The 13,925-nt window shown below is 35.2% G+C and overlaps 3 protein-coding genes across 3 annotated transcripts; 2 read left to right on the top strand and 1 right to left on the bottom strand.

Annotated features, from left to right (window-relative positions):
* The first annotated feature begins 1,661 nt into the window (after window positions 1-1,661).
* LOC111915796 (uncharacterized) lies at window positions 1,662-2,464 on the top strand. The gene is made up of 2 exons (XM_023911439.1): window positions 1,662-1,953; window positions 2,058-2,464. Exons 1-2 carry the CDS (start codon window positions 1,662-1,664, stop codon window positions 2,462-2,464), a joined length of 699 nt encoding a protein of 232 aa, XP_023767207.1.
* A 4,213-nt stretch (window positions 2,465-6,677) lies between these two features.
* LOC111915798 (uncharacterized) lies at window positions 6,678-12,081 on the top strand. The gene is made up of 5 exons (XM_052764986.1): window positions 6,678-7,088; window positions 7,186-7,438; window positions 7,993-8,206; window positions 8,284-8,314; window positions 11,428-12,081. Exons 1-5 carry the CDS (start codon window positions 6,678-6,680, stop codon window positions 12,079-12,081), a joined length of 1,563 nt encoding a protein of 520 aa, XP_052620946.1.
* Window positions 12,082-12,862: 781 nt separating this feature from the next.
* On the bottom strand, window positions 12,863-13,350 carry LOC111915791 (uncharacterized protein At4g04775-like). Its single transcript, XM_042896121.1, has 2 exons — window positions 13,195-13,350; window positions 12,863-13,051 (listed from the first exon to the last, which is right to left on the bottom strand). Exons 1-2 carry the CDS (start codon window positions 13,348-13,350, stop codon window positions 12,863-12,865), a joined length of 345 nt encoding a protein of 114 aa, XP_042752055.1.
* Window positions 13,351-13,925: the final 575 nt, after the last annotated feature.

The following is a 13,925-nucleotide window of genomic DNA, read 5'->3' as shown; positions in this document are numbered from 1 at the left end:
ATCTGGTTTATTTCAAACACTCCATACAAAGCGTTGTAAAGCATGAAATTACTATTGATCGAATGGTTGTTGCATTGTGTATATTGCATTCTTTTATTTCCATATCTATAAACTATAGCATCATTGTAGGTGGTGTTTGCTAATGTTTTGTTAATAACATTACTTATATTATTTCAACAATTCAAATTTCTAAAGGATTGTAACTATTGTCACACTATTTGAAATCTTTATCCTGCAAAGCCTATTTAATTCAAGAATATGTTCTTTTTATTACCCTTTTAATACAAATATTTTGTAATTATACCAAGTATTGCTTATATTTGTTAACCTACCTTTGGTGGTAGGTGTCACATTAAAACTTAATATGACAAGTGTGAATTCATTGTGTAAGACAACGAAAATAAAACTTCTAAACTTACTTGGAAGCCTTTAAAGAAATGTCACATGAAAACTAATACCCCCGCCCATTTGTTTACACCTTTTACACTCAAATTACATATGAATGAGGTACCAATGCAAACAAGCAAGTAGCTTCTTTTCAAAATTATTTATTATAGTAATGTTCTAGCAACCTACTTACAGAATCTTTCATGCTTAAACTGTTGGTTGAATCATTGTAAACTGTTTGTATTTTTATGTGTTTTAATAATTGAAAATGGTTTATTTTAATAGTCCAGAGACATAATGGTAAATTTCTGTACAGTGGTATATAGTTTGTGTTTTTATGTGTCTTTTAGTTATCTTTTCTTTGTTTGAATGTTTGAATATACTTTATTGCATTATTGATTTTGTTCTTATACTTTATTGCATAATTGTAATTTTCTTCCATTGTTTTTCTTATTATTGTATATCTATCTTTCTGTTATAGTGACAATGGCAAATAGAAACATCACTTTGATTAAAGAATTGGACAGTATGAAGGATGATTATACATTAAAAGTGTCTATCATCCGGCTATGGAGATCAATTTCAGATGTTAACCCCTCTATTGTCAAAGCAATTGAGATGATATTGATGGATGAAATGGTAAAATCTGTTATTCCAATAGCATCTTCATTGATTAAAGAATTGGACAATCTGTTTATTTGCTCATTCCAATAATATTATTCAAAATCATTCATGGTTGAATAACATCTTCATTGTTGACCAATGATAAGAAAGGAGGTGTCTTTTTTGTGTATAGATATGGTGGAACGGGCAAAACCTTTCTTTGGAAGACAATATCTGCAGCAATTAGATGTAATGGTGATATAATTTTAAAGGTTGCTTCAAGTGGTATTACATCATTATTATTGTCTGGAGGTAGGACAACACACACTCGGTTTATAATTCCGTTGAATCTTACGGAGTATTCTGTTTGTAAGATACCGCCTGATAGCGAACTCGACAAATTAGTAAGAAAAAGCTCATTGATTATCTGGGATGAAGCACCTATGGTCCACACGCATGCATTTAAAGCTTTAGATCGAGCTCTGAAAGATGTATGTAAGTTTGATAAGTCAAGCAACTCAAAAATTCCATTTGGAGGGAAAGCAATTGTTTTTGGAGGAGACTTCAAACATATTCTACCTGTTGTTTAAGAAGGTAGTAGAAAAAATATCGTTAATGCTTCTTTAAGTTCTTCATATATATGGCAACAATGCAAAGTCCATAGATTAACAATGAACATGATACTAAACGTTGGAAGGGATCCATCTGATATTCGAAAAATACATAATTTTGCAAACTGGCTTTTGGATATAGGAAAAGGAAAAGTTGGTGGTTCGAACGATGGTGAAGCAATTATTGATGTTCCGGATGATATTCTCATCAACGACCCACATGATCCTATAGGTTCATTAATTGAGTTTGTATATCCTTCAATCTTGGAAAAATTCAACATTACAAGTTATTTTCAAAAAAGAGCTATACTAGCTCCCAAAAATGAAGTTGTCCAAAAATCAATGATCGTTTGTTAGCATTGTTTCCCAGAGACGAAGTAGAATATTTAAGTTCAGATAGTGTATTCCAATCAGAGTTTGTTCATGATCAGTTTGATCCCAATTTATACTCCCCAGGTATTTTAAATGTTCTTAAAGTATCAGGTTTGCCAAATCACAAGTTAATTTTAAAGGTCGGTGTTCCAGTTATGTTACCAAGAAACATTGATCAGAAAAATGGTTTATGTAACAGCACTAGACTACAAGTGAAATCTCTAGGCAAACGTGTTATTGAGACAATTATCATATTTGGAAGTAATATTGGAAAACAAATGTTTATTCCAAGAATGTCTTTAAGTCCATCTGAAAAAAAAATTCCCTTCAAATTTCAAAGAAGACAATTTCCATTGGCAGTATGTTTTGCAATGACAATTAATAAAAGTCAGAGGCAGTCGTTATCAAAGGTTGGTCTGTATCTCAAAGATCCTGTTTTTTCACATGGACAGTTGTATGTTGTCTTATCTAGAGTTCAAAGTAGAGAATGATTGAAATTGTTAATTTTAGATAAGGATGGTAGACTTACAAACAAAACTTTCAATGTTGTGTATAAGGAAGTTTTTAGGAATTTATAAATGCTTCTTAGTTTTTAAATTCAAACAATTATGTTTTTTTTCTTTTTTTTATTACATTTTTTAATATGTTAATATTTTATTTTTGGGAAATCTCCAGAAAAGTCCTAAAATTTTACTCTAATTTATGAAAAAGTCCCGAACTAATTTTGTTTACAGAAAAGCACAAAATACCGGCTAAAACTTCGAAAAAACCCTTTTCGGCCGGTATTCTGTCATTTTTCGTTAGTTTGCTCAAAATATTAGGATTTTTCTGAAAATTACCTGATACCCAAAATATTAGGACTTTTTTGAAAATTACTATGAATTAATGGATATCATTATTAACTAATCATTTATAAATATATTTTTTTAATTATAAACAAAGGAAATACATTTGTTGCTAATTTCTAGGAATAGAATGGTCGAATATCTACTTCTTTATTATTTGTTGACCACTTCAAAGTCTCTATGTTTTTCCTATGTATCGTTGTGGATGTCATAGTGAGAAGTACTCTGTTATGCGTGACCAATACATGTAACACCCAGAATCAGGAAGACCAAGAAAAGAAAGGTTAAGCTCTAAGTCAAGAGTCAACTCGTCGAGTCCAGGGAGGAACTCGACGAGTCGGAGCGGGATCCGGGTCATTGAGTAAGTGACCGACTCGGTGAGTCAGCGAGTGGACTCGGTGAGTCTGGTTTGGGCGAGAAAAACCCTAATCCCAGAGGTTGTGCCCTATATAAAGCACATTATAACCCACCCTTAGCCTCTTTACTCCCCTTTTGAGTTCCAGAAACCCTAGAATTGAGTGAGCCTTTATTATTTGAGAGAATAGAGCCTTGGAGTGGAGAATCTTGGAGAGGGGCTTGAAGATCAAGGGCTTTGCTGCAAAGGAGTGGTGTAGATCTGGGATTTACTTCAGTTGGAGCTTTCATTTGAGGTAATAGTCTGTTTCTTGGGCTTTTGTGCATCTAGATCTACCTTATGTTTGAGATTTGGGCATTTTGAGTATGGATGAGATCTATTTTGAGTTTGGAGTAGATCTGAGGTTGCTACCTCAGATCTAGGTTGGTAATAATCCAGAAAGTCATAAAGTTTAGGCCAATAAGTTGTTGGTGAAGCCCCTTTGTTACAAACCCTAGCCCTAGAGTGTTCTAAGCCTATAACTCCTTGGTTACACGTAAAGTTTGCCACTTTATATGGGGGTTAGGATCTAGAGGAATGGATCTATGGATTTGAGCCCCTGCATGGCTCGAAAAGCCACTGTATGGATTAAGAACTGAAGAGACTCGGCGAGTCACATGGGTGTACTCGGCGAGTTGTATGAACATGAGCATGGACTCGGCGAGTTGGAAGAACAACTCAGCGAGTCTGTTGAAGATTGCCTTGGACTCGGCGAGTCTGTTCTTGGACTCAGCGAGTCTGGTCGCAGAACCTCAAACCTTTTCTGGTTAAGCCTCGAAGCAGTGAGTCGGGACGTGACTCTGTGAGTTGAGCAGGATAGGACTCGGAGATCGTTAGACTCGGCGAGTCTTGGGGTGACTCGGTGAGTTGAGTCGTGTTCTAAGAATTTTCAGAGTGCAAGGACTCGACGAGTCAATGGGCTAACTCGGCGAGTATAGTCAATCTGGAGGATTGACTTTGACCAGTACTTTGACTTTGACCAGAGTTGACTTAGTTTGACTGTTGGAGGGCAGTTTGGGACTAAGTGTTATTTTTGGTATTAGTAGATCAGGGAGTTATTGGATTAGCAGTTCGGGAGTTGTCAGATAGCAGTCAGAAGGGTATCAGCAAGAACTTCAGCAGTGCAGGTGATTTTTCCTTCCAGTAGGAACGGGTCTAAGGCCACAATGTTGGCCCGTTTAATTAGCAGTAGTTTCCGGACTTCGGTCCGATGCAGTAGCTAGTATGTTTGATGCCTTCGTGGCTCATGCATGATTTATGTGTTAAGTGTTCCGGGATACGGTCCGATGCAGTATGTAGTATATGTTGTTATGCTAGTTGATATGTTTATGCCATGCTATGTTCAGTAGTTCCGGACTTCGGTCCAATGCAGGGGACAAGGTCCCAGATAGTTCCAGACTTCGTTCTGATGCAGTTAGTTTCGGACTTCGGTCCGATGCAGGGGACAAGGTCCCAGTCAGTTTTCGGACTTCGGTCCGATGCAGAGGGCAAGGCCCTGGTTAGTTCCTGACTTCGGTCCAATGCAGAGGGCTCGACCCTGGTTAGTTTTCGGACTTCGGTCCGATGCAGTGGGCAAGGCCCAGTAGTTGTTTATATGTTATTGTATGGTATGTGGTAGTTTGGGGGAGCTCACTAAGCTTTGTGCTTACAGTTTCAGTTTTTGGTTTCAGGTACTCAGTTTTCAAAGGAGGAGCTCGGGAAGATTGCAGTGCACACACCATAGTTAGACAACCTGGGATGTTTACTCTGATGAAAAGAATAGGTTTCGGAATTAACATTCTGAATTTATGTTATGACCGGTGATATGTTTTTATAAATATGATTTTAGTAATATTTCAAAAGAAATTTTTAGTCGTGATTTTTGGGTCGTTACAATACAAGAGTTGATAATATTTATTAATACACAATCAATAAGTGTCTACTTGCTATTAGGCATGATGTTATATGATCACGTGTTATTATAAAATATCATTACATGAACATATAGATCTTTCATTATGTTCTTTAACCTAATTACCATCTAACCTCCAAACATTACCCTGTAACAACCATAAAATTACACACATCTATCGATAGTGAAAAGTAAATTTTGAATGAAAATTTAAATAGATAATAACCCTTCACTTGTTTCCATATAAATTATCATTTACGTTTCACTTTTCACATTTTATAGATGTGTGTTAACCGATAGTTGTTAACATGTAAGGTATAAATGTTGGTTTGTAGTTAGGTTAAACAGCACAATAGGAACACCAACATTAGAGGAATGCTAACTAAGTTGATCTCACCATCATACCCACAACAATGCTTAGGAAGAATGTAGAGAGTTTGAGTGGTCAGGAAACAATAGAGTACTTACACTACCAATTTATTCCTAGAAATTAGCAACAAATGTATTTCCTTTTTTATAATAAAAATATTTTTTATGTTTATAAATGATTTGTTAATAATAATAGGGTTTTTTTCCAAAATAGACCTTATATTTATACTTTTTTTCTATTTAAACCAAATTGTTTACTTTTTTTCCTAAAAAGACCACATTTTTGGAGGATCTTTGTTATTTAGAAGAGATAACCGGTTGACTAAGTCAATAGTTGGTATCAAGGTATCAAGTATGTATGTACCTTATCCCCTCCATTATACGTCACTTCTCTTCTTCTACACTTGTGGCTAGGTTTCATTGTTGCGATTCTAGATACACAAGTCCATATGCAAAACTAGGGCTTTTTCTAAAATTGCTCAAGAAGAAAGCCATGGCATCCAACAACGATGCCAAGAAGAAAACTAAGAAACACAAAAAAAAATATGTTGATTATGAAGATCCCGAAGATGAAATTCTCGTGTCAGACATGCCCATGGACTATGAGAGGGAAAAGGTAATAACTGTTTCATTCCAATCTGTTAAAGATCCTTTTCTTACCAAACTTTTTGAAGATGAATCTGAGTTTTTGGTGAAAAAGATGAATATGTAGATGATTTAGTTCATCTAGAAGTTGACAAGAATGACATTGGTGGTTCCAATTCTATCCATGATCCTACCATAGAGTGGAATCTCATGGAACCAAAGGTCGGAGAGCAATATCAAAATTTTTCTCAATTGAAAAATTGTCTTATTAACTACGCTGTGGCCCATGGGTATCCCCTAAGGTTTGAGAAACTTGAAAGTACTAGGTTAGTAGCTAGATGTGGTAGAGATACAGACAAAAAAAATGTGATTTTCGTTTGTATGCATCATGGATGAACACAGAAAGAACAGTCCAAGTAAAGTCAATGAAAAAGAAGCACTTGTGTTCAAGAAAGTTTACTTTTGGACACCTTGTATCCCCTCAATGGATTGATTCTCATCTTGTGAAGGAGATTGTTTTCAACCCATCTATTAAACTTAAATAACTGAGGGAATTCATTAGGACAAAATTCAAGATCACCCTATCTCTCAGTAAATGTAACAGGGCTAAACATAAGGCAATGGTGATGATTGAAGGGAAGGCTAGTGATCATTATGCTAGAATTTGGGACTATGTTGCAGAAATACAAAGATCCAACCCTGGTAGTACTGTGCAAGTGGGTGTAAACCTTAATCCTGATGGAAAACATTACTTCTATAGATTCTATGTATGCTTTCATGCATTGAAAACAGGATGGATTGCTGGATGTAGGAGAGTGATAGGATTAGATGGGTGCTTTTTGAAAGGGCAAGTAAAGGGTCAACTCCTAACACCTATAGGAAGGGATGCCAATAACCAAGTATATCCTATATGTTGGGCTGTGGTAGACATTGAGAACAAGCAAAACTGGAAATGGTTCTTGGAGCTTCTTAGTGAGGATGTTGGAGTACAAGAGGGTGGAGATCTTATAGTTATATCAGACCAGCATAAGGTATATTGTTATTCTTGTCCCCTATGTCATAAATTTCAAAATTTTCTTGTCCATTTTTTCATAAAAAAAGTGTCAAATAACATTGTTATTCTTTTAGGGGCTACTTGAAGCAGTAAAGGAGGTCTTTCCAAATGCGGAGCATAGACAATGTGTTCGCCATATATACGCAAACTTTAAGAAGTCATATAAAGGAGAAGAGTACAAAGATCTGTTTTGGGCTGCTGCTGGTTGCACTGTCGAACCTGAATTCATATCTGTGATGGAGAGATTGAAGGCTATAGATGTGGGTGCATATGAATACGTAATGTCCCATAACCCAAGCTCATGGAGTCGTGCTTACTTTTGTCAAGGTAAGTATTTCATTTTCCTTTTTACTTAAATTTGTTCCTTATACTTTAAAATAGCACTTAACATTTGGTGTCTGCACTTAACATTTGTGGTTTGGACGTTTTTGCCCTTGTTGATGTGCTAGATTGTGCTAGATTGAACAAAGGAATGAGCAATTCCAATGCAACCAAAGTGGGTGAATTTGTAAATCAAGGTGGATAAGGTTGTTGTGATTTATGTAAAGCTGAAAACAAAAATCTGAAAATCAGAAATCTGAAAAACAAAAATCTGAAAATATAAATCGGAAAACAGCAATCTGAAAATCTGGAATCTGAAAACAACAATCTGAAAATCTGAAACAACAATCTGAAAATCTGAAACAACAATCTGAAAATCTGAAATCTGAAAACAACAATCTGAAAATCTGAAATCTGAAAATATAAATCTGAAAACAGCAATCTGAAAATTTGAAATTTGAAATCTGAAAACAACAATTTGAAAATCTGAAATCTTAAAATAGAATTTTGAAATCTGAAAAACGTAAATCTGAAAAACAGGTATGTTTATTTTTTAACAGATAGAGCATGTGAGGCTTTTGAGAACGGTGTTAGTGAAAGCTTCAATGCGATGATTGTTGATGCTAGAAAAAGGCCATTGTTAACAATGTTGGAGATGATACGTTTAAGTGTCAGGGAGAGAGTTTCTTTTATGTATAACCTACAACAAATGTGGGAGGCTCCTATTTGCCCTGCAATCATTACGAAATTTGAAACATTTGGTGAACACTACAGGTTAGTACATTTCTTGTATTTGGAAACATGTGTTGGCCTATTACACCTTCTAATAAGTACATTTAATGTATTTGTAGGTCATGGTCTGTCATACCAAGTGACGGAGGGGTATTTGAGGCAAGGTCAACCCATAAGTCCTACTGTGTAGATTTACAGTCCTGGTACTACTCATGTAGACTATGGGAATTATCAGGAATTCCTTATGTTCATGCAATAGCTACAATGTTTTATGTCACACCCCCAAACCAGGCGGCGGAAACGTTCGGGGGCTGTCGTGACTCAATTGAATACCATAACATTGAATATATATGAAACGTAACAACATTCGTCACCATGCATTAATATAGTACAACCAGTAGAGTTTACATGAAGTACATTGTTTAAACATTTCATTCCCAAAATAAATTGTTCGATTCGTACATAAATAAACTGCAAGCCATCACTGAATATGATTTCCTTTGATTCACTGGTTCCCTGAGAATACAAATATTTTGAAAAACGTCAACATATGAAATGTTGGTGAGTTCATAAGTTGTATTTGAAAAACAATGTTTCGTATGGTTTGAAAACCACCAGAAATCCGATATTTCCTGAAAATAGAAGCTTTTGAAAACGTTGTGAAGATCCATAAGTATGCTTATTTGTTTTCTATACTTGTAAAAATTGTTTATTGAAATTGTATGTATTTCGAATCTGTATGTATTGAAAACTCTAGGAAAACCCGATGTTTTCCTAATTCTTTGAATTCCATGAATTTTACATTGAAACCATTGCAACGCATGAAGTTATCATTACCAGACGACATTGGATTATTTTTGAGCATGATTATCTGCTACAAACACGCGTTACACAAACGACTAGTCTATAGCAATACTAACGATCCCGTAGGCGTCGTCTGTACTAATCACGTTATCCAACCGCCCTGACTACGTGTAGTCCCACATCCGAAGAGAAAGAGGACACGAAGGCCTCGATGACTCCATTAGCTGGTTGGGGATAAAAAGGTACGAGGGGTCCCAGACCCGCCTCGCATAAAAGGCAGACTCTACTAGCGACACTAAAGGACCCTTGGGGACCAGTAGTCTACAAGCCATTGAAAGTCCGGTTACGTCATGTCGGATCGGTAAAACCCAACACTTCGTAAGATTGAAGTCTTCGGGCCTTAAGATCAGGTCGTTGGGCTAGCTAGGCTCAACGAACAAGATTTTACACTTGTAGGGCCCAAAGATAGTGCGTAGACGTCTGTGCACATTCGCATGTATAATGAATTCCAAATCGTTATTTGTATGAATCGTAGTGTTGTAGTATCATAGTGTCGTCGTGTTAGTAGTTTCGGATTTTTATTGGTTCGAGACCGAACCAATTCGTTTAACAACGACTTTTGGTGTTGTAATGTATTGTATTTTGTCGATAGTCGTGGTACCATTATTTGGTCAAATTGCATGTATTGAATTAGTCTTGAAAATTTTCTGTATTCAGCCCCTCCTTGTTTGTAAAATTTACTTTTTCAACCCTTTATTTAAATACTTTCCGGTTTGGTCCTTAAATCAATTTTCTTGACATTTTAACACCAAAAATTATTGAAATAAATATTTTCCAGCATATTTTTCATAGAAAACAGCTTAAGTCCCTGAAATTTCAGTTTTCTCGGTTATAACCCTTCTTTTTCGCAAGTTTGACAATTTTGGCCCAAATTGTAAAATTTTTGCAACTTTGGTCCTTTTTAAATTTAAAAAGCATTTTAAACCTTTGAAAAGGACTTGGAACACTTATAGTCCACTGTTTTACAGAAAATCACAGTTTTGGCCCTCCAAAACAGAAAAATTCGCATAATGGGCCTCATTGGGCCGAAATTGTCATTTTTAGCCCATTGAGCTTGAAATTTATGTTTTTAATCCTCTAAATGAGTATATTTCCAGAAATTGTTTTATTGAAACTGTTTTGACACACTTCATCCATCAGAATTCGTGATGTGTCAATTTGGGCCCTTAATTTTGTATTTTTCACATTTTAGGCCCAAAATTTGTGTTTTTAGCCCAAAGAAAATTGTTACTAAACCACTTAGCTATTTTTCTTGAAACACTTGGTATGTAGAAATACATTTGATGCTAAAATCATTTAAAATAAGATATATCTCGGTTTTGAGGGGTTTTATGGCTAGATCCAACATTATAGCACACAAAAGCATACATGTAAGCATGGAAATCATACAAGGCATACAAAACACATATAGATCTACACTTTCACTTGTATTCCCCCCCCCCCCCACAAAACTCATGAAAACAGAAAATAGGGGTATGAAACTCACCTTGAGATTTGGATTTGGTTTTTGATGAAGATTTGAGAGAAGATTTCGGCCCTAGCAAGCTTCTTGAGGAGCTTTACAACTTAGATGGCTCTAGGATGTATGATTCACGAAATGGAAAGGGTTAAGAGGAGATTTTGAAGAAATCAAGAAGATAAACCATGGATATAAGTAAAAACTTACCTAGGATGGTGATTTTTGGTGGAGAATCCTCTTGAAAGCACACACCAACTCGAGATTTTTGATGGAGGATGGAAGAGGTATTTGAGAGTGTTTAAGAGAGTTTTTGAATGAAAAATGAAGGTGGTGAGAGGGTTGGCCGAGAATATGAAGAGAGAGGAGAGAGAGATCATAACCTTGTTATTTGTGAGGTAATAGTTTGCCTTGAAACATGAGATGCTACCATAGATACATGGTGGTTAAACATGAGTTGTCACATGCATGTCTAGTCTTCATTTATCCATTCTTTTCTCTTTTTTTTTTTTATTAAACATGGGCTGATTTGGGCTAAGGAGAAAGGAAAGGAATCATCTTGGGGCCCATACTCGAATTTATGAAGCCCAAAAGTAAATTTTCGGCCCATTGGGACAAACGAAATCTTTTATGGCCCAACAAGGCTCATTAGAGGTAAGATGGATTATTTTAGGCCCACATGGCCCAAAATACTAAGGTTTTATGAATGTGGTCTATTTAAAGCCCACTTAGGGCTTCTAGGCCCAATAGGAGAATTTTTGTTCATAAGGAACTTGGACCGGGATTGCTAAGGTTTCCAACCCTTAGTTGAACATCCGAGGTGTATTTTGAACGAGGATAGAGTATTGTATTCACTTAGAGTACATGCTTTTACAATGGATGATGTTTATATGAGGATAGAATTTCCTAGCTAAAAATGCTAGTTGTGACATTTTACAATCAGCAAAATCCAGAGGATTTCATCAGTCCTTGGTTTTCAAGTGAAAAACTCAAGGAGAGTTATTCTACTTTTTTACAACCTATGAATGGTAGCAACCTATGGCCAAAGACTCCTTATGAAAAACCTTTGCCACCTATGTCTAGGCGGATGCCTGGGAGGCCTACTGTGAACAGGAAGAAGCATGTCAGTGAGAAAGGAGACTGCAGATCTAGGAAAAGAACTGTTAAGTGTAACAATTGTCAACAGTTTGGGCATAATAAAAAGTCATGTAAGAATCCTACAAAGGAGCCTAAGCCCAAACCAAAAAAGAAGATAGGAAGGCCAAGTGTGGAGAAGATTGAAGGTACTTCAAAAAGACCAAGAAAACAAAAAAAAACTAAAGTTCCAAGTGCATATTCACAAGCAATTGCTGATTTGCGGGCGTCTGGATACATTTCCCAAGAAATTGAGGAACTAATGGGTACAATGGATGATTTTACCCAAGAACCCGTGCAACTACGAACAATGGATGATGTCATTTTTGTCCCTGAAACTGTAGCGGGAACAACAATGGATGATGTCACACTTGAAGTAGAAGGCATTGAAGAAACACTAATGGGTGATGTAACTTTTGTACCTGAAACTATTGCACTTGGTTCGACCGGACATAACCAATGACATTGGACTAGTAGAATAGAGGTGATTGTATTTTTGTAGAGGGGGTGGGGGTATTTTTGTGTAATACTATTAATATGGCCATTTTGGTCTTTTTGTTGTAACTTATTATTTGGCCTTTTTGTAAGTGTTAATGATCGCCAAGTTCACACCCACATGTTATTTAGAAACTCTAATCCACTTTGGATTAACATTCCCCTTTGTAAACTGTTAATGAAATGTTGTGTACTTTATTTATTTTCTAAATTCGTTGTTGTCTTTTTCTTATTACGACATTCTACTTTCAAATATCTATCAAATGTTGTGTACTTTGTTTATGTTCTAAATTCCTTTATGTTCTAAATTCCTTTTTGTCTTTTTGTCTTTTTCTTATTACGACATTCTACTTTCAACCAATTTTCAACTTAACAGCTCCCATATTAACAGTTTTTTATTTTATTTTTCTATTTATGTTACAATAAACGTTAAAATATATATTAGTATTTATTACTCTTTTAGATAATATGTAATATGTAATTATATATATAATAAATTACCAAAACTGCAAAATTTAACATTGAAAGAATGTAAACTGAAAATAGCATATATAGAAAAGTACTTATATACTCATACAAAACATAACCAACTATCTTGCCATACAAAACATAACCCTAACATACCTTAGTTCATCAAAAGTAACACAACCTTAAGATAGAAAACATAACCCTAACATACCTTAATTCATCAAAAGTAACACAACCTTAAGATGACCAATGTCAAGACAACTACCAAGAATACTACAATCCTAACATATTTTACTCTTCGTTCTTAACATTCCAAACATGTTTTTTTTCTTCAACTTTAACTTTAATTTTTTGATCTCATCTTCCATACCCTTCATATCATGGTTCATATTGAAGAGTAGATCCTTGTACCTTTGGATTGTAAGTTCATCATCAATCCACGTGAAATATTTGCAATTCATACTTTCATCCTGCAAAGAATATAATTTTATTTAAGTGACAGGTTTATAATTTTATTTCAGTACAATGCAAAGAATGATCAATTATATCACTACATGGTATAAGTTCAGGTTTATATTTGGACATCCACAAAAAAAATTTACAAACATTTTACCTTGTAATTTGGACATCCATAAAATCTTCTACCAGGATTCTTTGCAGTCCATGATGTAAAGATAGAAGCTTCTTCATTACACTTGCACAAGTCAACTCCACCGCTCCTTACTATCCTTCTACTTCTGATGCTCTTGATGCTTGAAGAAGATGACATTTTTGAGGACTAACAAGTTGGTGAATCAAGCAAAAAATGATCAATTCAGTTTTATAAACCTGAATTAACATCAATAAACATCAATTCAGTTTCATATAACAAAGTTTTCATACAAAAAAACAAACTTTTTTATTAGATTTGTGCATACTAAAAAAAATGCAATTTGATAAAGTGATATAAGTTTGGTTTTCTTTTCTTCTGTCGTTGTTTTCTATTAGATTTCTTAAGGGTAGTTTGGTAAAATGAATCAACATGTTCTCCTGAATCAACATCAATTAACACATAACTCCAAAAGATCAAATCAGGTGCTAAGAAGACAAACAAAATCGAAAAACATATTTCCCTGAAATGCACAAATCACAAACTCAAAAGTTTTTGTACTAAGAGGGGAATTCGAAAATTAAACCTGAGGGTTGAGAATAAGGAATGTTGAACGTAGATAGTTGTGGAGTTGGTGAGTGGAGCGGAAGGATATCGACCTGAACAAAGCGTGAGATCGAGAAAAGAAATTACTTCAGTGATTCCTGGATGTCATAGCCTTCTTGTGTGATTTCTGAAACTGAGAATTGGATGCC

Source organism: Lactuca sativa, chromosome 6, assembly GCF_002870075.4.
Source record: "Lactuca sativa cultivar Salinas chromosome 6, Lsat_Salinas_v11, whole genome shotgun sequence".
In the NCBI taxonomy this organism is placed as follows: domain Eukaryota; kingdom Viridiplantae; phylum Streptophyta; class Magnoliopsida; order Asterales; family Asteraceae; genus Lactuca; species Lactuca sativa.
This window is presented reverse-complemented; position numbering and strand designations above follow the sequence as displayed.